General features: G+C 37.5%; 1 protein-coding gene across 2 annotated transcripts in view; it reads left to right on the top strand.

Moving 5' to 3' along the window:
- The first annotated feature begins 418 nt into the window (after positions 1-418).
- SLC35F5 (solute carrier family 35 member F5) overlaps positions 419-27,412 on the top strand; it is a 57,017-nt gene continuing 30,023 nt past the window's right edge. Inside the window, exons 1-8 of one of the 2 annotated variants that reach the window (XM_036743396.1) lie at positions 419-752; positions 3,114-3,204; positions 3,362-3,503; positions 5,890-6,033; positions 7,774-7,836; positions 11,202-11,283; positions 14,739-14,929; positions 21,580-21,661. In XM_036743396.1, coding sequence (XP_036599291.1) covers positions 713-752; positions 3,114-3,204; positions 3,362-3,503; positions 5,890-6,033; positions 7,774-7,836; positions 11,202-11,283; positions 14,739-14,929; positions 21,580-21,661 — 835 coding nt within the window. In that variant the 5' untranslated portion in view covers positions 419-712. Of the gene's footprint in view, positions 753-1,588; positions 2,039-3,113; positions 3,205-3,361; positions 3,504-5,889; positions 6,034-7,773; positions 7,837-11,201; positions 11,284-14,738; positions 14,930-21,579; positions 21,662-27,412 lie in introns of those variants that run through there. The other variant, XM_036743397.1, reaches the window with a different exon arrangement.

The following is a 27,412-nucleotide window of genomic DNA, read 5'->3' as shown; positions in this document are numbered from 1 at the left end:
TGAGGCAAACGGGGGTGAAATGACTTGGCCAGGGTCACACAGCTAGTATGACCGAGGCTGGGTCCCAACTCAGGTTCCTGACTCTGGGCCTCCGTCCATTCCAAACTAGTTTGATGGCTTTATATAAGTTAATCACTCCCATTTATTCGGGATTAAAATGGTATGTGGCTAAGGGGGTGGGGTCATTCATTCGTAGATAGGCTTCAGCTTTATACCCAATTCTTCGTGCCTAGCTCTTACTCTCCCGGGGTCTTCAGCTTTTGACCCTTTCTCCCAAAACCCAACCTAATGGCTCACTCCCACCCCACCTTGCAACACCAGACCAGAAAGAGGCGTGGCCTAGCCAAGCCCTTGCGCCTGTGCAGAAGCCGCCCGTGACGCCAGCGCGTCGTCTGCGGGCGGGTGTCCAGGAGGGGGCGGGGGCCAGAGCCGGAGCTCCGCCGCCATCACTGCTGGTTCCCCGCCCCCTCCTCGGCTCCGCTCAGCTCCACCTCTTCCCGCCCCCCTCTCGGGCTCCGGAGGAGAGACGCGACTGGGAACTGTCTCCCCGTGGGAGCCCAGGAGGCTTTAGCGGGGCCTGGATTCCCCCCTCCCCTGTCGGGAGAGATGACGAGCGCGCGGGCTCAGTGAGTCCCCTCAGCGGACGTCGGCCGCAGCGGACTGAGCTGTAGCGCGGAGGGGGGGGCGCGGCCCGGCCCGGCCGGGGCCGCTCATGGTGTCGCCACGACGCCATCGCGGCGCAGGACTGCCAGGTAGGGAGCGGGGCCGGGGAGGCAGCCGGCAGGTGGGGGCGACGACGGTGGCCGGGTAGGCTGGGGCGGGGGAGGGGAGCGGGCGGTGCCGCGCCCCTGACAGCTCAGTCCCTTCCCTTCGCCTCCTTTCCCCTCCCCTTCCCTCCCCCTCTCCCTCCTTCGCTTAAAAAAAAAAAATTAAAAACCCCAACACCTCAGCTGGCCCCTGCCCCCATTTTTAGGGAGGTAAATGGAATTTGCAGAGTGACACTCGGAGGGGGCGGGGCGGCAGGGGCGACCCGTAGGCGCAGCGGGGACCGCGGTCCGGAGCCGGGAGACGGGGCGTGGGAAGTTTGATGGGGGGCGTCCCCCGTGGCCGCCACCCCTCCCGGGCCGAGCTCCAGGGCCCCTTCCCACAGCTGCTTCCTTTTCGTTTCCTACGAGAGTTGCCGAAGTCGGGGCTCAGTTGGAGGGGTTTGGCTGCGGGGCTGCCCCGGCCCAGGCTGAGGTTCCTTCGTCACTACCCCAAACGCCCCCCCACCAGCGCGGGGGAGGGGTCTTTTGACCTTGGGCTGGGTTCCTATTTTTAGCAGCCGGGGGGTGGGGTCTCCGGATCCACGCGATGTAAAGTGGATTCAAATGTGGGGTGGGGGATGGGGGAGAAAATAACAACAGCTACGATCTATATAGATCTTTTAGGTAGGCTGTCCGTCTTACCAATGTCTCCTTTGATCCTTAAGATCTGTCCTGGAAAGTAGGCGCTCTTAGGGTCCTCGTTTTACATATAAGGAAACCTAGGCAGACGCAACAGCCAGTGACTTGCTCATTTAATCCGGTTAAGGTGTCTGAGGCTGCACTTGAACTTGAGTTTCCCTGAGCGCAGGCTCAGCCATCCATCCATCTATCCAGTGCTTAGGTGATTGAAACCTTATTATAAAAGTTAGCATTTACACACCGCCCCCAAAGTGCAGTTTTAAGCCTTTATTAGACTTTTGGAACACCCCGTAGAGCCCTTTATAATTTACAAATGTTGGTCGTAGGAAGGCAGCGCTAGGTGGCTCAGTGGATAGCATGTTGGGCCTGGAGTCAGGAAGACCTGCGTTCAAATCCGCCTCAGTCCCTAGTGGTGTGACCCTGAGTGTCTCTTAACCTATGTTGGCCTTAATCTACTGGAGAAAGAAGTGGCAAACCACTCCAGTATCATTGCCAAGACAGCCCCGTGCAGGGTCACAGAGTCCAACCCACCGTAGCAACAACAACAAATTGGAAAAATTACCTCGTTTGATCTTTTACAACCGTCTTGGAAGGTAGGTGGGTGCTGTTGTTATACCCATTTTACAATTGAGGAAACAGGCAGAAGTTAAGTGACTTTCCAAGAGCCACATAGCTAGTAACTTCCTTCTGTCCTGAGACAGCTTTTGATCTCAGGTTTATGCTCTGTATTCGATTCACTCTGCCAGTAGCTCTAGGTGCTATTATTACCCCCATTTTACAGATAAAACAACAGAGATTAAGCTACTTGCCTAGGGTCACAGGTATCTGAGATGCAATATACTGCCAAGTCTAGGGTTATGGGCCTTCTGACCCTCCTCTCTCCATCTCCTGACCTCCCTGTCTTCCTTCAAATCCCAGCTAAATTCCTTCTATAAGAAACCTTTCCTGATCACCCTTTAATGCTAGAGCCCCACTTTTTAAATTATCTACAGTATTTCCTGAATATACTTTGTACGTAGTTGTTTGCGTGATCTCCCCCCTTAGACTGAACTCCTTGAAAATAGGGACTGTTGTTTCTTGGGGGAGGTTTTTCCTTTGCATCCCCTGCAATAAGCACAGTGCCTAGCACATAGTAGGCATTTAATAAATGCCTGTTGACTAATTTAGGGACTATGGGTAGCCTAGAGAAGATGTATTTTAGGGTATTGACTATATTGTTATTCAACTAGGTCATATAAATCAGTTCATCAGATGTTTATTAAAATCTCCTTTGTGCAGTATGACAGTGTTTTATTCTATGTGAATTACTCATCTTTGAGCACAGTTTTGATTTATATCCAGTATCTTTAAAGTTTATAAAAATGGAGTTAGATGAGTTTCATGTATTTATATCCCCAAAGTCTAGCACAGTGCCTGACAAAAATTGACGTTTAAATAAATACTTGTTGATTGATCTTTTTTATTTATTTTTATTTATCTTTGGAATCTTCTCAAATAGATATATTTGAAGCAGAGGATGAGAAGTATAGAACTTTTATTTTCTGTGTAGGCAATTTTGAGTAGCACCAGCTTCAGTGATCTTAGAAGCTAAATTTTTAAAGTCTTATGCTTTAGTGTGTCTTAAGGTTTTGCTTTTGTAAGCCTCAGCTTTTGTTTTTGTGTTTTTAGGTGATTTGAATTCTTCAGCCTGTAATATTCTCCGCTGTGCAAAGCTTTCAAGCTTTTCTTTCCAAGACCTCAAAAAGGCCTTTAAAGAGAGGTCAGTACAAGGCCCTTTATTTGCTTCATGATTGTGAAATAATTTGCATTTATATTAGGTAACAAATATCAAATATTTCCATTCTGCTAAATTGCTTACTTTTATGTGGTTATTTTCCACATATGTCTTTTAATATGGTCTGTATTTATTTTAATAGACTGCAAATGGTGTGGGTATTTATCATGAACCGAGTGAATTCCCAGAGCAGTGCCTTTACTCAGCGGAGGCGAATGGCTCTTGGAATTGTTATTCTCCTACTTGTGGATGTTATATGGGTTGCTTCCTCAGAACTTACTTCAGTAAGTAATTTAAACTTTTGAAAGAATAATTTTATTTTAAGAGAACTTCATATGCCTAATAAAAGAGCAAACTTATGAAAGGACTGGCTAGTCTTATGACTATTGTGGAATTTCTTCATTTTTCTCTTGATGCGGTATTAATTTTTAGGCCAAGTTTAAACTGAAAGTTTGATTTCACTTGATTTCCTTGCCTTCAGTTAGTGAAGGTAATATGAATGGGTCTATTTTAAGCTAGAGATATGATATATTAGTGTAGATTTTCCAAATAAATATTTGAAGCTATTCCTTTATGTTGGTAAATATATCTCAGAGTGTGTTTTTCCTAGTATGACATATCTAGGATACAAAGCAGCTTTTATCCAATGAATAGAAGTCAGATTTAAAAAAAAGAGATACCTAAACAAAATAATTCTAAGTTTAACTTTGCAAATATATCTTCCTTCCCCCCCCACCCCAATTTTCTCCATAAGTGTTTGTTTATGGTGATGTTAAAAAGATCATGAAATGCTATATACATCATGTAATTAATTGCTTGCTTTCTAGTGAAAGTTTATGCATTGCACTCAGGTAATGAGCTCATTAAGAACTCTAGTCTTATTTTTCTCTCCTTATTTGAACTTACTTGGTTAATAGCACTTTTTATGAAGATGACAGTTTTTTTTCCCTTTAGAAATAACTAGATGTTAATGTAGTCAAGTTTGACCTTGTATATGCAACTATAAGAAGGATCATTTATTTAAATAGCAAAACATAGTATCACTTATAATATGATAGCTGTTTAATAAATTTGTTAGTTGGCTTCATCCATACTTTCTTAGGTCTTGGCACTTTAAAAAATGCTTTTTTGGGAGTGGGGATAGGAAGTGTGATTTTATTTTCCAGAATAAGTAGTTTTCACTGGTGAAGCTGATAACCTTTATGACTTAAGTGCTTGTAAGACAGCATGATTTTTGGACCTGAATTCAGGAAAATAAACAGTGGTTTAAAGATAGCAAGGATATGAACCTTAGGTTGTATTTTTTTTAATCTTAATAATTTTTACATCAGTTAAGTGGTAAAATTTAGTAGAAAAAGAAATTTCATTCAGCCTTGGTTAGAACTTAGTCTCTCCCGATGTAGAGAACACTCTGTTTTGCTTATTTTCTGATAATATGGAGCCAAGCAAGAATAATAGTTTTATGTGATTAAAGCTGTCCGAAGAGCCTCTCTAGATTCTTTCCTTTATCCCTTCTGTCTAGTTAAGTTGACACTTCCTGTTGATTTCACTTCCGTAATATCTATTACACTCATCTACTTCTCTACACTCAAGCTATTGCCTCCCTGGTTCAGGCTTCCCTCCCCTCTGGATTATTGTGAAAGTCACTCGGTTGGTCTTTCTGTTTCTGGTCTTTCCCTACTCCAATCCATCCTTCATACAATTAATAAAACGATTTTTCTAAGCCATAGATCTTACTGTGCCATTTCTGTCTTCAAAAATGTTAGGGGACCCCCCCCCCATTTATACAAACTCTATGGCCTGTCATTTAAAGTCTTCTATTTTCCAGCCCAGTTGTACTACAAACCATTTCCTAAACTTGACGTTGTCATTTCCTACCTTTGCATTTCACACAAGCCATCACCCATGCCTAACATTGACTTATTCCTCAGCTTCATCTTTCTGAATCCTTTAAGGCTCAGCTCAGGTGCTTCCTTCTCAGTGAAGCCTTCTTAGGACCCCCAGTTGCTAGGCTTTTTCTCTTCCATTACTTTGTATTTACTTAAATGGATATATTATATAGATTTATTCTCTCCAGTAGAATAAAAGGCCCTTGAGGATAGAGACTGTTTAATTTTTGTCTTTGTTTCACTGATGGGTTGCTCAGTGTTTTGAACTTATTTGCTTAGTAGGTGTTTGATTGAGGTGGGTCAAATTAATATAAAAGAAATCTTTTAGCATATTTCAGAACCTGAATTCTTATGTATTTTGATTTTTGTTTTTACACTTCCAGGTATTGTGGGTTTTTTTTATACACATAGACACATTGCTGCTTAGTCTGAATTGTCAACCACATAGAGGTTTCAAACTTATCAGAAATTTAAAGTAAAAGGCAAATAAAGAGAACAATGAAAAAATGGTCATGGAAATAATTTGTCAAACACTTATTGCTACAAATCTTATCTTGCAATAAGAGACAAATTATAACTGTACATCTTTGCATCGATGGGAACACTCCCATGCACGCAACTAAGGAGTAAATACCCTAATTTCAAAAAGGCCGTAAGCCAACAAAAGTTTAAAATGCAAATATTACTAAGTTAAAAAAAATTAACTTTGTTTTAGTAAAGATTGATAGTAAGATTCAGTGATTTCATAGTCATCTAAGTAACTTTTTTTTTTCCCCCACAGTATGTTTTTACTCAGTATAATAAACCATTCTTCAGCACCTTTGCAAAAACATCAATGTTTGTTTTATATCTCTTGGGCTTTATTATTTGGAAGCCATGGAGGCAACAGTGCACACGAGGATTTCGTGGAAGACATGCAGCTTTTGTAAGTTTTATAATTTCTGTGTTTGGGGAAGAGATAGAATATACGTTTTATCAGAGTTTAGAGATGTTTAAATTTTTGTAAGCCAGCCACATCTTAATTGCAAATGGTACTAAGTGTGTAGAGGTGTCATACAAGTAAAAAAAAAATCCTGGTTATAGCCAGTAGTTTTAATAATGTTAAACTATTAATTAAATGTTAATAATGAGCAAAATAGACATACTTGAGTTTTATCTCTTACCTTTTTCCCATATTTTTGAGAGTTGTTAAAGTCTAGTGAAATAGTTAAAAAAAAATGTAGAGAGAGGAAAAAAAGGAGGTAGAGAAGCAACTGATAGCTTCAGGAATTAGTAGACTAGTTAACTAGTTGGAAATTGACTTGTGTAGCCAGGTGTGGTGGCACATATACACCTTGAATCCTTGCTACCTGCAAGGCTGTGGCTGGCAGATCTTTTGAGCTCCAGAGTTCTGAACTTCAGTGGGCTATGGTTACTGGGTGTCTGCACAGTGTTTGGCATTAAATTGTGAGCCCACAGAAATTGGGGTGGGCATTAGGTTGCTTAAGGTGGGGTGACCAGCCTAGGATGGAAATGGAACAAGCAGAAGCTGCTGTGCTCATCAGTAGTGGGATTGGGCCTTTGAGGAGCCCCCTGTAGTTCTGTCCTAAGCCAGATGGGGAGATCCAATCTTAAAAGAAAGGAAAGAAGTTGACTATGTTTGCAAAATAATTCAGTATTTTGTGTTAAGGGAAAGATAGCATATTACAAACTGAAATTCAGATGTTCAATGAACCAGATTATCCATTTAACATTAAAAGAGCTATAGGGCCAGTGAGTAGGGCACCGGCCCTGGAGTCAGGAGGACCTGAGTTCAAATGCAGCCTCAGACACTTGACACGTACTAGCTGTGTGACCTTGGGCAAGTCACTTAACCCCAATTGCCTTGCCAAAAATAAATAAATAAATTAATAAAGAGCATTATAAACTCCATCATGGCACAAAAAGAATTAGAAATTGTCATGATAGTATACCTTCTTTATAGAATTGAAATGGGGACAAAAGTGACATAGAGTTAGTAAGAATGAATAGTCTCAAAGCTTATCTTCAGCTTCCCCTCCCCCCATTTTCATTAATTTTGGATAGAATAGTTATTTCTAACTTGTGCGATTCTCCAGAAAGCATCTTAAGAAATTAATTCCCCAAATTTTGTCAGAAATGCTTTATTCTCTGTGTCTTTGAGATACAGGTTAAAGTTGGGGACGTTCATTAGAGATTAGTTTGGTTCTTTTTTCTCACCTTTGGCATACTTAGCATAACATTTGAATTTGATAATAACAAAACAGTTTTACTTTTATGAACAAAATGTATGACTAGAATTTATTTGAAAGGCCTGGAACTTGAATATCACATATGGAATGTTTTTTTAATTTCTTAGACTAGCCTTGAGGATATATTTTTTCCAAATATTTTTAAAAATGAAATTTACTAGACACTTAAATTCTAGTAGAAAACAGTATTCTTTTGTTTTGTGAGATAGTGGAAGAAAGAGAGGGAAATATTTTGTAATGATATTATTGTTCATTCCAGGTGATTGTCTTAGATTGGTGAGATTCTTAAGATACTTTGACATGTTCCCTGGCTGTCATGGAGTGGTGAATGAAGAGTAGGCTTGCCCTCTGTACTTGATAAATTCAAGATAGATTTTGATTGTGACTGAATTTTAAGCTAATTTTCCTCTATTCAGTTTGCAGATGCTGAAGGTTACTTTGCTGCTTGTACTACAGATAATACCATGAATAGTTCTTTGGTAAGTTTTGCCTGATTTGAAGAGTTTGGAGCTATCTTTAGGTACATTGCTCTATAACATTTTAAAATTTTGCTTTGGTAGAGCACCGACCCTGGAGTCAGGAGGACCTGAGTTCAAAGGTGGCCTGAGACACTTGACATACTTACTAGCTGTGTGTCCTTGGGCAAGTCACTTACCCCCAATTGCCCTGCCTTCTCCCTTCCCCCCCCCCAAAATCTTACTTTGCTATTTTCTTAAATGCTAACAAAATAATAACAAATGGGAAGATTTTTGTAAAATGGTTCATTGCTAGTGAGTAGAAAAATTTAAATTTAATGAATGTGAACTTGCCACCAATTCCACTTAGATTGTTCTATAAAAGATACTTGAATTATTGATACAAAGGCTAAAAAAAGGCTAGAAACCATTTTGTCATATATAATGAGCAAAACTGAAAGGAATCCTTAGAATGACTATTTTCCTGAAGTCATATCTTTCATTTGAAGAGAATGTGTGGATTATACTTCATTGTGAAACATTTTAAAATTGAGGTGAATATAGTAATGGTTTTTGCATGACTGGTAACCTCTACCCAGTGGTATAGCAATGAACTGGACATAAGGAAAGAGAAGAGCCAAAGATATAAAAGTCTAAAAAACCCCAATTTTTGGTTAATTGGTTTATTGACTGTATTCAAGGAGCACGCTCATTGACTGGCAAACAGTGGCCATGTCTTTTTGGCACCAAAACCACAAATCATTGGAGAAATGGTAGTAAAGGAGAAAGAAGAGAGAAGGAAAGAGAAACAAAGAATGATAGAAGAAGGAAGTAGTTGTTAGCCTTTTTCATCCTATCTCCATTCTCATTTGTCTGAGGTATCTAGGTAGAGAAGTGAATTCATGGCTGAATTTGGAGTTAGGAAGATTTGAGTTTAAATCCTACCTCAGATACTTACTAGCTGTGTGACCTTGGGTAAAACACTTAACCTGTGCCAGCCCTCAATTTCCTCAACTGTAGAGTGGGGATGATAATAGCACCTACCTCTCAAAATTGTTTTGAGGATCAAATACGATAACATAAGTAAAGCACTTTGTAAACCATAAAGCAATATACAATGCCAGCTATTATTATTTTCTCTTTGCTCATGAAGCCTTAACATTACTGGATATTGCAGTACTCTCTTAGTTGGTACCCTTGTCTCTGTTCTCTGCCCTCTGCAATCCTTCCTCAAAACAGCTGCTAAGATATATCCCTAAGATGAAGATCTGGCCATGTTACCATCCCTTAATCAAAGTTCTTCAATAAAATGCTCAGCCTGGGATTGAAAGTCCTTTATATTCCGATCTACCTTTCCAACTTTGTTTCATATTTCTTGTCTTCATGTAGTCAATCTGCTGGCTAGCTGTTTTCCATATATGACACTTCATTCTCTGCCTCTATATCTTTGCACAAATGGTCTGCCATATCTGGTGTGTACTACATCCTCACTTCTGTGTTGTAGCTTCCTTCAAAGCATAGCTCAGGGGTCCCTTCTACAAAAAGCTTTTCCTAATCCCCCCACATTTATTATCACTACCTTGGAATTATTTTTGTTACTTTCTTACAATCTGGCATTTGTAGGGCTCATGCATAAAAAATGGGGCAGGAGAGTAGAACCATGGAGAAGAGATAGAAGCAGGTTTTGTTTAGCCATTTCATTGTCTTTGACAGCTCTCCTAAGGGCTGTATCTTGAGATTTTTTCTTCTCAAGGTGTTGGAGTTCAAAATTCAAAATTTGGGGGACCTGTAAGGAGTATGTTGCTGCCTTTGCAAAATAGAAGAAAAATATTCTTGTCCTTCAGCCAGGAGTGGCTGCTATAGGAATATCTTTTTCATCATTGTCATTATTATCCATTTTTCAGTCATCTACTAGGGATAGGGTACTGGAAGTCAAAGAGATAATGAGTCAGTTCCTGATCTTATGGGACTTAGGTAGATCAATATAGATTACCTATATAAGGGAAAGTAGTTTATAGTTAGCTTGCTTCTTTTATGTTTTTTTTTTTTGAGGCTGTTGGGATTAAGTGACTTGCCTAGGGTCACACAGCTAGTAAATGTCCAGTGTCTGAGGCTGGATTTGAACTCAGTTCCTCCTGAGTCCAGAGCTGGTGTTCTTTTCACTGTGCCACCTAGCCGCCCCTCTCATTTATGTTCTAATTAAATTCTGTTTGTTTACTTTCTAAGAGGTATGGGTTAATTTTTCTAAAACGAATTCCATAAACAGAAATTCATTGTAAGAAAAAATGTCTTTCAAAATCTCAGCCACTGGTGTATAACACCAGAATTTTGATCTTTTTTCTTAAAGAATCATTTTATGTAAGGAGTAACCAAAAACTTTCTTGAGTGCCTGTGTCAAAAGCAATATTTGAGCACTTTCTTTCGGCAGTATGCTATAGTAAATGTTCCAGGTAAGGATTTCTTAACTTTTTTTGTTTCATGGACTCCTTTGGCAGGCTGGTGAAACCTATACATTGCTTTTCAGAATAATGTATTTAAATGCATAAAATTAAATACAAAGCTTACAAAGGAAACCAGTTATATTGAAATAGAGTTGGAAAATTTTTTTTCTATTTAGGTTCATTGACTTCCCAGTTTAGGAACCCCAGCTCTAGAGGATGGTCAAAGAAATAGAAAGCGTAGTTTGGCCCCTCAAGATGTTTAGTCTAATTGAGGAGTTAAAACATACATAGAGGGGGCAGCTAGGTGGTGCAGTGAGTAGAGCACCAGCCTTGAAATCAGGGGTACCTGAGTTCAAATGTGGCCTCAAATGCTTAACATACTAGCTGTGTGACCTTGGGCAAGTCACTTAACCCTAATTGCCTTGCCTTCCCCCCTACCAAAAAACCCCCAAAACAACAAAAACATAAATAGAAATACTAAAGAACTCTTACAGAACAACAGACTTATTTTAGTTACCCAAGAATGTCTTGAGAGGGTTTATAATCATAAAAGTCCTTTATTAATCTGGAGAAGTTTTATGATACAAGATAGATTTTAAGTTATTTCCTAAGTGAAGGGATAGAAACAATCAGGCAAAAGAGAGAGTCATCTTATTCAAGGAAAAGCAACCAATTGAGTAGAAAATGAGAGGCAGAAAGTGATATATCTGTAATCTATTATATATAATGCCAACTTTTCTACCAGATTACCAAATTAAATTAAGTTGTTGAATCGTTGGGACTTATTAGCATCTATGTGGCTTAGTTGCATTCTTTTACATATCAACTGCTTTTAAAAATCCTTGAAAAGTTGTGTCTTATAAATCTTCTTGTGAATGATGTTTCATAATTATACCTGTATTTAATTACTACCTACAGAAATTTTAAGTGATATTTTTTCCATATCAGAGTGAACCTTTGTATGTTCCTGTGAAATTTCATGACTTGGCAAGTGAAAAACCTGAAAGTACAAATGGTGAGAATGAAAAAAGTAAGTTAAAATGGTAATTTCTTACTTTTATCTTAACGTGCAGATAATTTATTAATGCAAAATGTGTTTTTAAATAGCTGTACAATAGGTTTCATTGGTTAAATAACAATTTTGTGCTCTTCTTTTCAAATATAAATTGATTTTGGCGCCATTTGTAGGACAAGCTTACTTTAACCATATTCTATAGCAAAGATGTTTAATAAAATATAGTAAGGATCCAGCTTTCATGTCCGATGCCTTTAATATTCAAAATAAAATTTAAAAGAAGTAAAAGACTAAATTGCAGGGATTCTTTGTAAAAGTGGAGGTCAGCATGGCCTTCATCAAGCTTAACTGAGGCACTAAGTATCTTTTAGCATAATTCACTGTGTGTGTGTGTGAGTGTTTTATATATTTGGAGAATCACTAAGATCTGGAAAAGTTGTGACTCCTATCTAATGAGTTCTGTTAGCATATCTGGAACAATTGCATTAAGGAATGCAAAAAATATTCACGTAGTGGAGCCTTTGGGAACTCCCTCTGAGATGGAATGAATTAAAATATTTTAAAGTGCTTTTAGTGTATGTAGAGTGTCTTCCTTTTAGAGTTGATAGAGAATTTAGAACAAATAGGCAACAGAGAGTGTAGTTCTGTTTGACATGATTGTTGGCATCCTTAAGTGCGATCTTTATTGTTTGTAAGGACCAATTTTGTTTCTTTTGAGGATGCATCTCTGAAATAATAATGGAAGTTAATACAGAAACTCGATTTAATATGCAAAGTTTCACTTTCTATACCATGTTTAATAGTTCATTCAGGGCATAAAATGAAGTAGAGCTATATTTTCAACATTACTTATTTCTTGAATATAAAACATTTCTGTTGCTGTCCCTTTTGGACAGGGTGCTTTAGGTAATGCTTTTGTATAAGAATGTTTATAGCTGCCATGTTCAATGAGTCAACATAAATAGCTTATAAATAGTGCTACATATAGTATATTGATGTGAGTCTAAACTTAGTGTTATCTAGATATATGAAAATTTAGAAAGTACAGAGAGAGCCCTTAGACTTTTTCTTTTATTGCCTCCTCCCATTATGACATGTATAAAGGCCTCTGATAAAGGGTAATTCCAAAACCGTGAATTAAATAAATCATAGCTTACAGTACTTATATCTTCTAGGTAATCTCTTAGCAGTCATGGACTCTTAGGACTAGAATGGATCTAAGAGATTTTTTCCTATTCTGATCTCATTTTACTGAGATAAAATAAAGCTGTTCCAGAGAGATTAAAGTTACACAACCAGCATATTTAAAAAATGGAAACTCTACATAATATGAATGGGAAGAGTCAGCTTTGAGTAAATTTCTTTTGAATTCACCTTAATGAAGGTCCATTCTACTTCAGTCTCCAAGATCTTTGGTGTTTTAAAGGGAAGCCAGAGCTAGTGTTGTCAGGTGACAGACAGTATTGCTGTGTTGAAGTTTGTAGGGATTGTTTGGTCTTTCTTATTTACAAGGCTTTGCTGAAATAGGTATTTTTTACATGCACGTGTGTACATGTGCACACACACGCACATGCATATATGCAGTGTATCTGAAGCCCAAGAGGTGTTCCTAAAATTTTGAAGGAAAATGAGGGATGGATGCCAAGTATAAGATTAGTTGCCACCCAAATAGCCCTTTCAAAAAACAAGCCTAAATAATATATTCCCCCAATGAACAGTGTAGCTAATGGGCTGTCCTTGCAGTGATTGGTGGTGATGCCTATCTTATTTAACTTTTATAAATGATCTTAGAGAGGGATTATACAGTGGAATAGATCAGATTTGCAGATGATATTCTTCCTGAGTGAAATATCAAGCTGTTCACCAGAAATATCTTAAGAGATTTTGCATATTAATAAAGTATCAGATGAACTTCATCGTGGCAAGTATTACATAAATCATTTAGAGTATGTTAATGCAAATGGCATTAAGGTTACAGGCTCAGGAAGAATAATCAGTTTATTTGCTTAACAATAAGCACCTAATATATGTAAGGGAGCTATTAGAAGCTGAGATGAATACAACATTGGATGATATGTTTTCTTTCCACAAAACCTAAGTGGAAAAATTAGATATGTACAAAGAAGTTGTACAAAGTAGAATGTTTGATCAAGCAAGGCATAGGCAGTAACATTAGAAAAGGTATAGAGACAGTAAACTATGACAAGGGGCATGTTAAATTTGCCAGGCATGACAGGTGCATGAAAGGGAGTAGTGTGAGATAAGATTTGGGGTGACTGGAGACTATAAAGAAGCTTAACTACAAATCAGTCTAAGGAGTCAATTTACTTAGTAGGCAGTGATGAGCTATTGAAGGTCGTGATCAGGACAGATAAGGTAAAATTGAACTTGTTTACTAAATTTTGGAATAGTAAAATTAGGAATCTTTACACATGAGCTGAACCTCTGATACTTACTGTTAGAGTTGGTAAGTCTTAAATTATAAGGCCTCTGAGTGGTGCAGTGGATAGAGTGCTGGATTTGGAGTTAAGAAGGCCTTGCTTTGAATCTTGTCTCACATACTTGCAGCTATATAACTCTGGCAAGTCACTTAACTCTTATTGCTTCAGTTTCCTTATATGTTAAATGGAGAGAATTCTAGCACCTCAGCTCACAGGGTTTTGTGAGGATCAGATTTGATAAGTGCTTTGCAAAGCATAAAGCACTATATAAATTGCAGTTATCATCATTATTTTTACGAATATATTCATGGAGGGTTTAGAGTTATTAGGTAAATTTGTGTATAATGTTTCAGGGTTCATTTCAACCCTTTGAAAATGACATATTGGAGTACATCTTCTTTCTTATTACTTTTGTCAGGTAATATGCTAGATTCAGTGGACAATGAGCCTTGTCTAGTAAGGTGTTTTCATGATTGTTAACTTTTATAATTATTCATTGTTGAATTATCAGAAATCTTTAAGGCTGTGTCACATGGAATTTACATACAATATCCACTTAAGCTAAGCCTTCTAAAGCACACAGAAAGGTTCTTAGGAGGCCAACTAATAATTCCTGAATGGCTTTCTGCTGGTACACTAATTCAGTAAAACATTCTAGTTTTCAATCTCCTGAAAGTATGTATGAAAATTCTCTCAAGGAACAGACTTAGAGAAAATCATGTCACATTTATGAATTTTCTTATTAATATATGCACTAGACTGAGTAACAGTTTAGCAATTAGTCATACTTAGAAACTTTTAAAAATAGTAAAGAAACTGGCTGTTTTTTAAAAGTAATTTTTACTTTTGCCATTTTGAATAAATAAAATTTATCTATGTAATTATACATAGTGCTTTCTTAGACTTTCTGGGTTTGAACAGAAACAGGTATATTAAGTGTAGTGATTATCAGTAAATTCACATTTTAAAAAAACTTCTCTTGTAGGTGGAGGATGTCTAATGATCTTGTGCCATACTTTTTCTTTTAAGCACCCAAAAAGTCTCGTGTGAGATTCAGTAATATTATGGAGATCCGACAACTTCCATCAAGCCATGCACTGGAAGCCAAGTTATCGCGAATGTCATATCCTGCTGTGAAAGAACAAGAGTCAATTCTAAAAACTGTAGGGAAACTTACTGCAACTCAAGTAGCAAAAATTAGCTTTTTCTTTTGCTTTGTGGTAGGTCTTCTCTTTATATTATATTTAATAAATATTTTACATATGCATAATTACTGTTATAAGAGGGGAAAAATTGGTTAGTATATTTAACAAGTACTATAAAAACTACTATTAAACTCTCATGTGTGGATTACCAATTTAAAGAGAATTAGAATACAATAAAATTTAATGATAAACTATTCAAAACATAATTAGATGTTTATTTGGTAGATGAGAGACACTTCAAAATCTTATAGTTTCACCAGTTCATCATTATAAAGTGATGGTGTTGTGGATATATGTTAGGGTTGATAAAGAGGTCTATATGAGGTGATTTGCTGTTTTTTATTGCTTTAATAAGTGTACTTGTTTTTCATGATTTTATATTGATGTAATATTAATTTAAATCAATTCAAATCTTATAGTAATTAGTTTAAAATGAAGATCTTCATAAGAATGTTTTTAAGCATTAGCCTATGGCCTGTGTATTTCAAGCATGATTATGGATAACAGAATTCCAGTAAAACAAAAGAACTTGGATAGCATCTTAAAGCTCATTATGATACTCATGAATGAAAACAAAACATTTTCTCTTAAGGAAATTGTTGTTGAAAGCTCAATTACAAGATCTGTATGTAAATCTTATGACTAATTTTTTTTAAATCTATGAAGTAGCATTAATGCTAACTAGTAGCCCTCTTTGTTGGAAAATCAAGGAATTTTATTCATGTTTTCTCATATCAATCATAAAATTTCATAAATTTCTACTAATTGTGCAGGAAGCTTATGAATTAGTGAGAAGTCTAGATTTAATTTTAGTGACGCTTTATAATTTTTAATTCATCATACATTAAATTCCTATTGTGTGTAAAGCTAGGTGTCCAGAGACAAAAAGAAATCACCTTTCCTTCAAAGAACTGCCATTCTTTTGAGAGTGTGTAGTAGAGATGGAATTAATATCTTGTATATAAATAAGTAGTTGTATGTGGCCAAATCATTGATTTTGTTGGAGTATTGATTTTCCTTGAAGGAGTCTTCTTTTACCAGGCATATTGGAAACTCTTCTGTAACTTACAGGTTTAGAGAATTACTTAGGGTACTGAGAGGCTAAGTGGTTTAACCAGGATTCCGTAGCCAATGTTTGTCAGATGTAGGATTTGAATCCAGTTATCATGGCTTCCAGACCAGCCCTCTACCCCTCAAATTAATACGAGTTAATTTTAGGAGGGAGAGAAAACTTAATTTTAACGGTAAGAGAATGCTTCGTGGAAGAGTTGGCACTCAAGTGGATCATTTAAAGGTAGAGTTGAAAGAGTATATTGTAGTCATAAGGAATAACTTGTGTGGATGCATGGTAGCAAGAGAAAATGTGTATTGAGGTATCTGGACAATATGAATGGAATATAGAGTGCCTGAAGGAGAGAAATTTAATGAAAAATTGTATAGTGGTGGTACTGTAGTAGTGCTTTAAAGAACAAGATATGAATGATTTGGAATTCATGAAAAGTACCAATTTCATATTTGTTAAGAACAGTAATATTTTATAGTAGTAACAGTGTGTCATAATGGAGTAAGAGGAATCATGGAATCAGGAATGCCAAAGCTTAGGTCCAACTCAGTACCCTAGACAACTGTCTAAGAATATAAATTACAGAATCAATCAGTCAGTCAACAAGCATTTATGGAGCACTTTCTAGGTGCCAGGCACTTTGCTAAGAAGTGGGAATACAAAGAAAGTCAAAAACAGTCTCTGCCCTCAAAGAAGTCGCATTTAATGGGGTAGCTAATTTGCAGTAAAATATTTTACATATGAGATAGATCTGAAAGGAAAGGCATTAGTAGTATGAGGGACCAGGAAAGGACTGCAGAAGATGGGTCCTGTGCTGAGTTTTGAAGGAAGCCAGGATGTCAAGGTGAGGAAGGGAGAACCTTCCAGGTATGAGAGAGAGCCAGTGAAAAGGCACAGAGACAAGAAAAGGTGTCTTGTGTGAGAAGTCGTGAGAAGGCTAGTATCACTGTATTGTATGTGGAGGGAAGTAAAATGTAGGAAGATTGGAGTGTTAGGATGGGGCCAGGTTGTGAAGGGCTTTAAATGCCAACTGGAGCATTTTTAGTTGATTTCGGGAGGGAATAGGGAGCCATAGAAATTTATTAAGTAGGGGGTGGAGTGACATGGTCAGACCTGCACTTTAGGAAGCTAACTTTGGCAACTGAGTGGAGAATAGGCCAGAGTAGGGGGAAAAAAAACAGGCAGGGAGAGAGACCCAATCAGAAGGCAGTTGCAGTAGTCCAGCCAAGTGACTCATCAGCATTAAGTTGGTGGCTTTGTGAGTAGAGAGAAGAGAACAGATAGGAGAAATGTTGTTAAGGTAGAAATGACAAGATTTAGCAACAGATTGGATATGTGAGGTGGGGGTAGGTGATGGTATTGAAGTTAGGAGCCTGGTTAATTGGGAGAATGGTTGTACCCTTGTAATAGGGAAGTTCAGAAGAAGGAATGGTTTGGGGGAAATAGAGTGCAGAGGAGGTGCCAGTCTGTATTGGAAGAGAAAGTACTTCACCAGGAGCATCCTGTGATAACGAAATCACACGGGTATTATTTTTAAAAAAAATGTGTATGCTTACATGTTTATAAATACATGTGTGTGTATATTTTATTAGCGCTATATAATTGAATGCTTCATAAGTGTCAGAAACAGTTTGATAAATGTAAAAATTTCTCATTCCAGTTTTATACTTATTATTCATTGCTTCAGTTAACTATTTTTTTTCCTACCAATGGTAGAACCATAAACTTTAGCTTGGTGTTTTCTGAATTAATAAGGCTTTTACATGGAACCAGAAGAAAATTTGAGACAAATTAATGTGGTCATTTTTTTTAAAAAGCCCATGTTTAGTAGTTTTAAAGAAACATTGTAATTTCTCTTTTCATTTTTGTTCCAAGTCATAGTAACAATTTTCTTTTAGAGAATTTTTTTTTCTTAAAGCTTTCATAAAGTAAAATTATTCCATTTATGTAGAAGAGTAGCATGGAGTAACAGGATATTGGAAGCAGTGTTATATAGTGTGAAGAGCACTGGAATCAGAAGACCAGGGTCCAGATCCCACCTCTGGGGTTTGATCAGTTTCCTGACCTTAAGCAAATCATTTAATCTCCCTGGGCTTCAGTTTCGTCTGTAAAATGAAGGGGTTGGAATAGATGGCCTCTGAGGTCCTTTCCAGCTCTAGACCTATGCTTGATCCTGTACTGCTGTTAAGATAGTGTGCTAAACTTGGTGTCAGGAAGACCTGGGTCCAAGTCAGGATTCTGAGACTTAGTAGCTATATTACCTTGGGCAAATCACTTAACCTCAGACAGCTACTACTAATGATTCATTTACTAAGTCCTAGGTTGTAATCTCAGCTGGTGGAGAGAATTTCAGAACTAGGAATTCCTCCATGCTGAGAAAAGTCCTAGATCCTTTGTGTTACATGTTTTCAAGGATTACAAAACACTTTGTTCATAGCTCTATGAGGTATTAAGTGATTTTTCTGGGTCACAATCTAACAGGAATTGAAGCTGGGATTAAAACTCAGATCTTCTGACTTTGCCCTTCACCAGGCATTGGTTTATTTAGATGATATTAGCTTTACCAAAACCCATAGATACAGTCTTTATTATGCATAATTAAATATGTGTGTACTGTGAAGAGATGGCATGCACGCGAGATATATGTAAGCATACATACATTTACATACGACACACATGTAGTCACTCTGTGTATTCACACACATTAATTACTTGTTAGTAGGTTACCTGTAGAGCTTTTCAGTAGCTACCCATAACTCTTTATCAGCATTATTCAAAAACAACGTAAATTGATCTGTTTTATTCATCACATGGATTTGGATGTTGTCTCCAGCTGTACAAATCACAACACATTTATGCCTACACATCCTTTGTGACTCTACCACATCTTTTCACTATTAAGGTTCCACTCAATATGCTGGAAACCTTCCTCTTTTTGTTTTTGGTTTTATTCATACTGGGAGGGGCCTAGTGTAGAACTCTTGTGTGAATGAATTCATAAATTCATAGTAGAGAATTATCTTGACACTTTTTTGGGAAGCTGTATCTTAAGTCTGGAACGTAGTTTGACTAATTGGAAAGGCATAGACAGAGCAAGCAGTCCCTTGAAAGAACTGGTAGATGATGTGATTCAGATGTGGTCTCTACCTTTTGTATTACCCGCTGTGTAAATGTTCATCTCTTCTGTATACTAGCAGAGAACAGTGAGATGGCTGAGGAGGCAAACAGCATTTTTGACTAAGAAAATTAATTTGTTTTTATACTAGTAGTAAAAGAGATGGTTAAGGAAGTTGCAATTATCATGGTCATCTGTGTTGTTTCCTCCTTGCTGTAAACCTCCAGTAGAATATTTAGAGAAATCTTTTCCTTCCTTTTCAGTGTGCTAGCTTGTTGTCATTAGTGTAACAGGTAATAAATAGTGTTCAAGAGGGAAGGGTAATTTATGGCAGAGAAAACAAGTGATAAATGAAGAGAAAAGTATTGAAAGTTTATCAAGGAAATGATGAGGAGAGGATGCCAACTTAGACCTGAATGATTGTCAACAGAATAGTGGCCCTTCGTCTTTGGATCATTGCCATTGTAATTTAATCCTAGAATGTGTTGCATAGAGTTGATTTGTCCCTGTAGTAAGGGACTTTGATCTTTTCATCAAAAACTCTGGTTTCCATTTCATTACAGTTCTAATATGGGAGAATTTCCCTCAAATATTTCTGTCTCAGACCTAGGTTATTTTGAATAGTGCTTTTATATAGGGAAAACAACAAACAAAATAGGGAGAATAGAACCAAATACGAATCAGAATTTCTTAGAGTGTTTCATGTGACATTAAGGAAGATACTTTGCCCTTTCAGGAGAAACTTAATTCTTGTAAGATGTAGTTCAGCAGACATTTATTAGGCACTTACTATGTGCAAGGCAACAATGTAGGAACAGGGAAGAGACAGAGATGAATGAGACACAGCCCCTTTCTCCTTGAATTTATGGTTTGGTAGGGGAGATAAGACATGTTCACAAATAAATATAATACAAAGTAGAATGTGATAAATGTGTATGAGAGGGACGAGTTAATTATTTCTGTGACAGTATGATTTATATTGCTGACTTTATTTGCTACTGATTATCTCACTACCTCATTTTCTTATTTCAATGGATGAAAAAGACTAGGAAGGAGGAGAACTTTAGATGAAGTTAGGATAGCTGTCGTAGCCTTATTTCAGCCTTAGCATTGGCTGGAGACAGAAGGGAGATCACGAGGCCCTAGTCATAAGTAGCCTTTCAGGAGTGGTGACTAATGGTGATAATGTGACTGACTGCCAGTTCTTTGAAAGTTAGGTTGGCCAAGATTTATTTTGCTGGTTTAATTCCAGTAAATGAAAAGACAAAGTGCTTCTTTAAAGAGATCCAAGTGACTCTGACGGAGGAATATATTGGTCTCTCCTAGTTAGATTATTCCTGATGAGAAACTCTTAAATGGCAGTAGTATTAGGCCTACATTTTATTGACTTAAATGATTTAGTATTCTGTTACAGTTATTTAAAATAGGTAACAGAAAGAAAGGTCAGATTTCTTATCTAAGTTAAAATAAGAACAAGTGTAGACATGTATATTGGTTGAATAGAAGGAAACTAATAGGAAAAGAGTAGATTCTTCATAGTTAATTAAACTCCTGGCATCCCTCTTTGATGAAGACTTGTACAACTTTTTCTACATATTAAGAGGAACTATAAAGTTACAGTTACCTGGTTAAATCCAAGAATTGTTTCTTAAGGGTATTTTTGTAAAAAACAGTAAAATTGTACAGCCTTACACATTCTTTCATTCTATGGACGTAATCTCACCTAACACTTGTGAAATTTGTCAAGTTGTGGAGAATTAAAATGTTCTCTTTCTATTAAAGATAGACTGGTCTATTCTCTGCTCAGTTGCCAAAGTTATCTTCCTAAAGTACAGGTCTGACCATGTCACCCCCTACTTAATAAATGTAGGAATATTTGAAGTCAATTGCTGTTCCTTTTTTATAGAATGCCATCAATACTGAACAAAACAAAGGTTAACATTGATTCAGCAAATTATTTGGCCCTTATTAAAAGCAAATAACTGGCCTCAGAGTAAGCTTGCTTCAAGTCCTGCCTCTGGCACTTATTGGTTGTGTGAATCTGGGCAAGTCACTTAATCTGTCAGTGTTCTAGGTGACTCTTTAAAACTGTAAGTCAGAGAAAATCCCAGCTTGCAATAGTAGAGAGTAAGTTTCCTCATTTGGGAGTTCTCTATGTTAATGAAACTACAGGTCCAATCCCTATTCTTATCTTTAAAAACAAATAGTTTTTTCTTGCTTCCAGCTGCTAAATTGGTTTATTTTTTCTTAAGGCTGTACATAGCTAGGATTAATTATTTGGATGATGTTGATTTTGGAAATCTTAGTCTAAACTAAGTTTTTTAAAGCTACTTTTTTATTATAGAACAGCTTCTAACATTGAGGTGATGAATAATATTTAGAGGAAAATGAAGGAAAGAAATATGATTTGTAATTTTATGTATGTTATTAATTACATACATTAATTAAATGTATGTTATTCATGTAAAATCTTTTTCTGCTCTCTAGTGGTTTTTGGCAAATTTGTCGTATCAGGAAGCACTTTCAGACACACAAGTTGCTATAGTTAACATCTTGTCTTCAACTTCTGGTAAGATATTTATTGTATAATGCAATTTGTAAATTAACTGATCGTTAAGATTTATTTTGAAGCTTTTGTCATTCTACTTCAATAAATTAAGAAGCACTTGTGTAGATATACTTAAAGAGTTATGACATTTCTCTTTTATATCAAATTATAACATTATTTCATTTTTAAAGGTAATATTTAGGCTTTCTGAGTCCTGATAAATTTGTGTGCCTTTACAGATCTTTGCAAATGTGCTACATTTCATAATAAAATTATCCTGTTGTATGTTACTTTTTTATTGTGTATGGAACTATATAGTATATGAAAATGACAGACCAATCGTGTTGGCCAATAGGCTATTTATTTTTTTGCTATAGCAGTCCGATAAACAGAAATGCAAAACATCAAACAGAAAGGATAAATAATGGCCTTTAGTATTAAGTAGCCCTTAAATAAACTATTAAGCTCCTACTATATTCCTGGCAATGTGCTAGACACTGGGGATTAAAAAGTCAAATGTGTAACAGCTTACATTCAGTTGGAAGGAAGGAAGGGTGTAGCAGAGGAATCTACACAGAAGAACATACAGAATAGATGCAATGTAGATATAGAGTAACTTCCAGAGGAAAGGGGAGTGTGGATATTTCTTAAATGGGAGAGGTTCAGAATAGGCTTGCTGTAAAAGGTAGGACTTGATCCTTAAAGGAAGCAAGAGGTTTTTTTTTTCTCTTAGGTGCAGGTAAGAAAGGATTTCATTACGGACGTGGAAGACAGCCTGTGCAGTGTTGCTGAGTTGAGGGTTGGAATGTCATAGAAGGGCAACAACAAGTAATTTTGGGGTTGGAACCTAGAGTATGTGAAGAAGAGGAATGTGCAGTAAGCCTGGAGAAGCAGGCATGAGCCAGGTTATGAAAGACTTTAAATGTTGAGTGTGGTGTAATAGGTTTGAAAGAGAGACATCCTCAGGGTTGGGAAGATCTGAGTTCAGTTCCAGCCTCTTGACAAGCTGTGTGATTGTGGACAAGTTACTTATCCTCTCAATGTGCTGGGCAACTCTCCAAAATGATAAGTTTCAGAAGAGGTGCCGATCTATGTTAGTAGGGAGATTTTCCTCATCTAGGAGTTCCTTATGCTAATAAATTCCCAGGTCCAATCATTGACCTCTCATCTCCTTAAAAATCAAATGGAGACATTTGTGTATTAATCTAAATGCAAGAGGGAATTATAAGACCTTTATGAGTAGGGAAGGAGCATGGTTAGACCTTTTTTGTCACATAAAAGATGGTACAAATAGTGTTAATTATTAATCAAAAAAGTGGTGGCTATCTTAATATGTGATACTTCTGTAACAATCAAGGAGTGGACACATTTCAAAAAACAACAAAAAAGGAAAGTGAGATGACAAACTTATACTTGCTTTCTCACGTCTGTAAAATGTTTGAAAATGGCTTATGTACACTTTGATGAGGGTATCCTCATTCTAAATATACAAAAGGAACAAGTTTTTACAGGCACTGTCCTATAGCAGATATACAGGGTGTCCCTAAAGTCTGGACACATAGGAAAAAATTTTGAAATATTTGGAATATTAACAGACCTTAGCCCCCTTGAATTCTTGGATGTGCTAAAATTGATGGCAATATAAAGTTATTGCTCCAGGTGAATCTTGCAAAGCACATCAACCTTTGCATCACAAATGATGGAAATCATATTGAAGATATTATTTGTTAATATTCCAATTAAATAAAATGTTGAAAATTTCATTTCTTGAAAACAGGCATTTTTGCCTATGTGTCCAGACTTTAGGAACATCCTCCTTATATTTATACACTGGACTGATACAGGTAGAGAATACAAGATTCTGCCGTATATATTTGTTAATTTTTTCTCTATAGTTGTCTTCTAGCTATTTTGTTAAAATAACAGCGTATACTATGAAAAATGGGACAGTGGGAATAACTTTGTTCCTAACCCACTGAACATTAATATTAAGTCAAGCATCAAATCAGAGAGACATGCCTCGCACTAGGGTGTTTGCCAGTGTCATGGAAGATGTCCTTTGTAGAGCAAAAACAGATTATCGTGTTGATAATCTCTCAGAATTCACCTATTCATAGACAGCATTGTAGTAATTGCATCAAGACTTGCTACACTACACGTTCTCATTGAAACACGTAACTGTTTAACTTTGTTGTCTTTGTCTGAGTATGTTTTGATTTTCCTTGTCACCATAGTAACTTTCTGTTGTCAGAATTTTTTTCTCTTCTTTGCTCATTTTTCCAGCTCGTTTCTTGACTTTTAACTCTATGCTAAAGTGAGGGGCTCTCTTTCTGGGTGGAAGGTGTACTTTCCCAAGCTTCAGGGTTTTTGTGCAGCTGATTTGAGAGATAATTCTAGGAATCCTTAAATTTTCAGTTCTTCAAAGGTGGTATAATCTAAGGAGAGGTGTGTTTACTGCTTTCTTGTCCTGTGTTCTAGTCTGTGAATGACCCGTAAGCATTCTTTTTTGTCCTGGAATTGTGACCAGGGTCACTGCTCCCCTGTAGCTGGGAGCTCTGGTGTGCTAATGCTCCTCCTCACCCTGGGATTGCCACTTGGGATATAGCTTGGGATATTACTTAAATCTGAGTATGGGCATTATAACGGTTTTGCTCCCAGTGCCAGCAAAAGGACCCATTACCTCATTCTGACCAGTTGTCTGAACCCCTTACCCTCTGTGGGCTCAGAGCTCTGGAAGCAGCTGCTGCTTATTCATTTGCTCCCAAGGCCTGCTCTTGGTTTGATGGGGCCTGTCCGCACTGGCGTGGCCTGCACTGACTGCGCTCCACTCAGCCTGGTGTGACAAACCTTTCTTGCCGACCTTCTATGTTTTCTTGGGCGGAAAATTGTTTCACCCCATCCTTTTTTGAGTTCTGCTGCTCCAGAATTTGTTTTGAGGCATTAAAGTTATTTGGAGGGGAATTTAGGAGAGCTCAGGTGAGTCCCTGCCTTTTCTGTGCTGTCTTGGCTTTGCCCCTCTGAAACACATAATTGTTTAAGAGTGATTGGTTTGACCATTCAACATTGGGAAGAGAAAATTGATGAAAATTCCCAGAAGGATGCTATGCCTACTGAATTAGTTTGTGTGTGTGTGTGTGTGTGTGTGTGTGTGTATCTATGTATCTATATATGTTTTGGACTGGCACTCTAGGCAGACAGAGGAGATAGGGCTACATTATTCTTATGAAATTGCATAGTACTTTTAATTCTGTTTATTTTTTGAAAAGGCAATTTCTTTATCACCCATATTCTCTCATGATGTCATATAGATGTGAATCATGGAATCCCACTGTCACAGAAGAACCAGAATTACAGGTGACCCAAGGAATGATGGAAAGATGGATATCTTCTTGTCTTTAAAGGGCTGTCAGATGGAAGAAGTTTTAGATAAATTCTGTTTGTTCCTAGCGGGCAGAATTAGGGAAAATGAGAACTATTTCAAAGAAGTATATTTAGATCTACAGAATGATGTACTTTTCTTTTTTAGTCTTGATGTAATTTATTTATTTATTTTAAAAATTTATTTATTTTCAGTTTTCAATATTCATTTCCACAAGATTTTGAGTTCCAAATTTTCTCCCTATCTCTCCCCTACCACCTACCCCAAGTTGGTATGCATTCTGATTACCTCTTCCCCCAGTCTGCCCTCTCTTCTGTTACTACCATTTTTTCCCCTGAAAAATTATACTCACTTTGGCTGGGTAGGTGATTCTTGGTTTTAATCCTAGCTCCTTTGACCTCTGGAATATCATATTCCAAGCCCTTCACTCCCTTAATGTAGAAGCTGCTAGATCTTGTGTTATCCTGATTGTGTTTCCACAATACTCAAAATGTTTCTTTCTGGCTGCTTATAATATTTTTTCTTTGACCTGGAACTCTGGAATTTGGCTACAATATTCCTAGGAATTTTCTTTTTGGGATCTTTTTTTCAAGAGGTGATTGGTAGATTCTTTCAATTTCTATTTTACCCTCTGGTTGTAGAATATCAGGGCAGTTTTCCTTTGATAATTTCTTGAAAGATGATGTCTAGGCTCTTTTTTTGATCATGGCTTTCAGGTAGTCCAGTAATTTTTAAATTATTTCTCCTGGATCTGTTTTCCAGGTCAGTGGTTTTTCCAATGAGATATTTCACATCATCTTCCATTTTTTCATTCTTTTGGTTCTGTTTTATAGTATCTTGATTCCTCATAAAGTTACTAGCTTCCACTTGCTCCAGTCTAATTTTTAAGGTGGTATTTTCTTCAGTGGTCTTTTGGACCTCCTTTTCCATTTGGCTAATTCTGCCTTTCAAGGCATTCTTCTTCTCATTGGCTTTTTGGAGCTCTTTTGCCATTTGAGTTAGTCTATTTTTTAAGGTGTTGTTTACTTCAGTATTTTTTTGGGTCTCCTTTAGCAAATCATTGACTTGTTTTTCATGATTTTCTTGCATCACTCTCATTTCTCTTACCAATTTTTCCTTTACTTCTCTAACTTGCTTTTCCAAATCCTTTTTGAGCTTTTCCATGGCCTGAGACCAGTTCATGTTTTTCTTGGCGGCTTTTAATGTAGGCTCTTTGATTTTGTTGACTTCTTCTGGCTGTGTTTTGTTCTTCTTTGTCACCAAAGAAAGATTCCAAAGTCTGAGTCTGAATCTGAGTCTGTTTTTGCTGCCTGGCCATGTTCCCAGCCAGCTACTTGACCCTTGAGTTTTTCGTCAGGGTATGACTGCTTGTAGAGTAGAGAGTACTTTGTCCCAAGCTTTAGGGACCTTGCACTGCTGTTTTCAGAGCTACTTTCACTCCACAGTCACCACAAGCAAGCTCTGCCACACCAGCACTTCTCCTCCTCAAGAACTGCCCACCAGGACCAAGACCCAGATCCAAGCAGGGCAAAGCAAGAGAACCCTGCCTCTGCCCTAGCAAAGTGCTCCTTGCACTCCACTCTGATGTGCTGCTTGATTCCTTCCACTGTGTGGGCCAGGGACTATGGAAGCAGCCTCCGCTGGAGCTCTGGAAGCAGTCAAAGGAGCTTCCTCCTGCTGCTACCACTGTGCCACCTCTACTACCCCTGGGGCTGGGGCCAGACCGTGCACTTCTCTCACCCGGATCCAGAAGTTTTCCACTAACCTGTTCTGTTGTCTTTGGCATTTGTGAGTTGAGAAGTCTGGTAACTGCCACAACTCAGTGATTCATGGCCCTAAGACCTGCTCGTCCTGACTCCCGGTCTGGTCTGTCTTGGCACAGTCCTTGCTGGGCTACCCTCTGCTCTCAGCACAGTGCGATAGACCCTTCCCAGCAACCATCCAGGCCGTCTTGGGCTGGAGACTTGTTTCCCTCTGTTATTCCGTGGGTTCTGTAGCTCTAGAATTTGTTCACAGCCATTTTTTACAGTTGGGGATGTTTAAAATGAGGTTACTGTTCCTTTAAAGGTTGATTTAGCTCACCTCTGAAGGCCTTCTTAACTTGAGTATATTATTTAATTTATTTAGTAAGCTTTTATAGTAGTACAGCTGATGTGACTATCTGAACTAGGGTGGCTGCAATAGCAGTGAAAGGTTTCAAGAGATTTTGGAGGTAAAAATCAATGGGTTTTGGCAACTAATTATATATATTGGGAGATGATGGAAAGTGAAGAGGTAAAGATAATCCAAATATTTTGAGTATGGATGCCTGGGAAAAAAAGTAGTTCTATTAATAGAAATAAAGACATTAGAAGGAAGGGCAGATTAGGAGAGTTAAGATGATTTCATTTGGA

This window comes from Trichosurus vulpecula, chromosome 2, assembly GCF_011100635.1.
Source record: "Trichosurus vulpecula isolate mTriVul1 chromosome 2, mTriVul1.pri, whole genome shotgun sequence".
NCBI classification, from domain to species: domain Eukaryota; kingdom Metazoa; phylum Chordata; class Mammalia; order Diprotodontia; family Phalangeridae; genus Trichosurus; species Trichosurus vulpecula.
The sequence above is the reverse complement of the archived record's forward strand: the minus strand, read 5'-3'. Positions and strand labels throughout refer to the sequence as shown.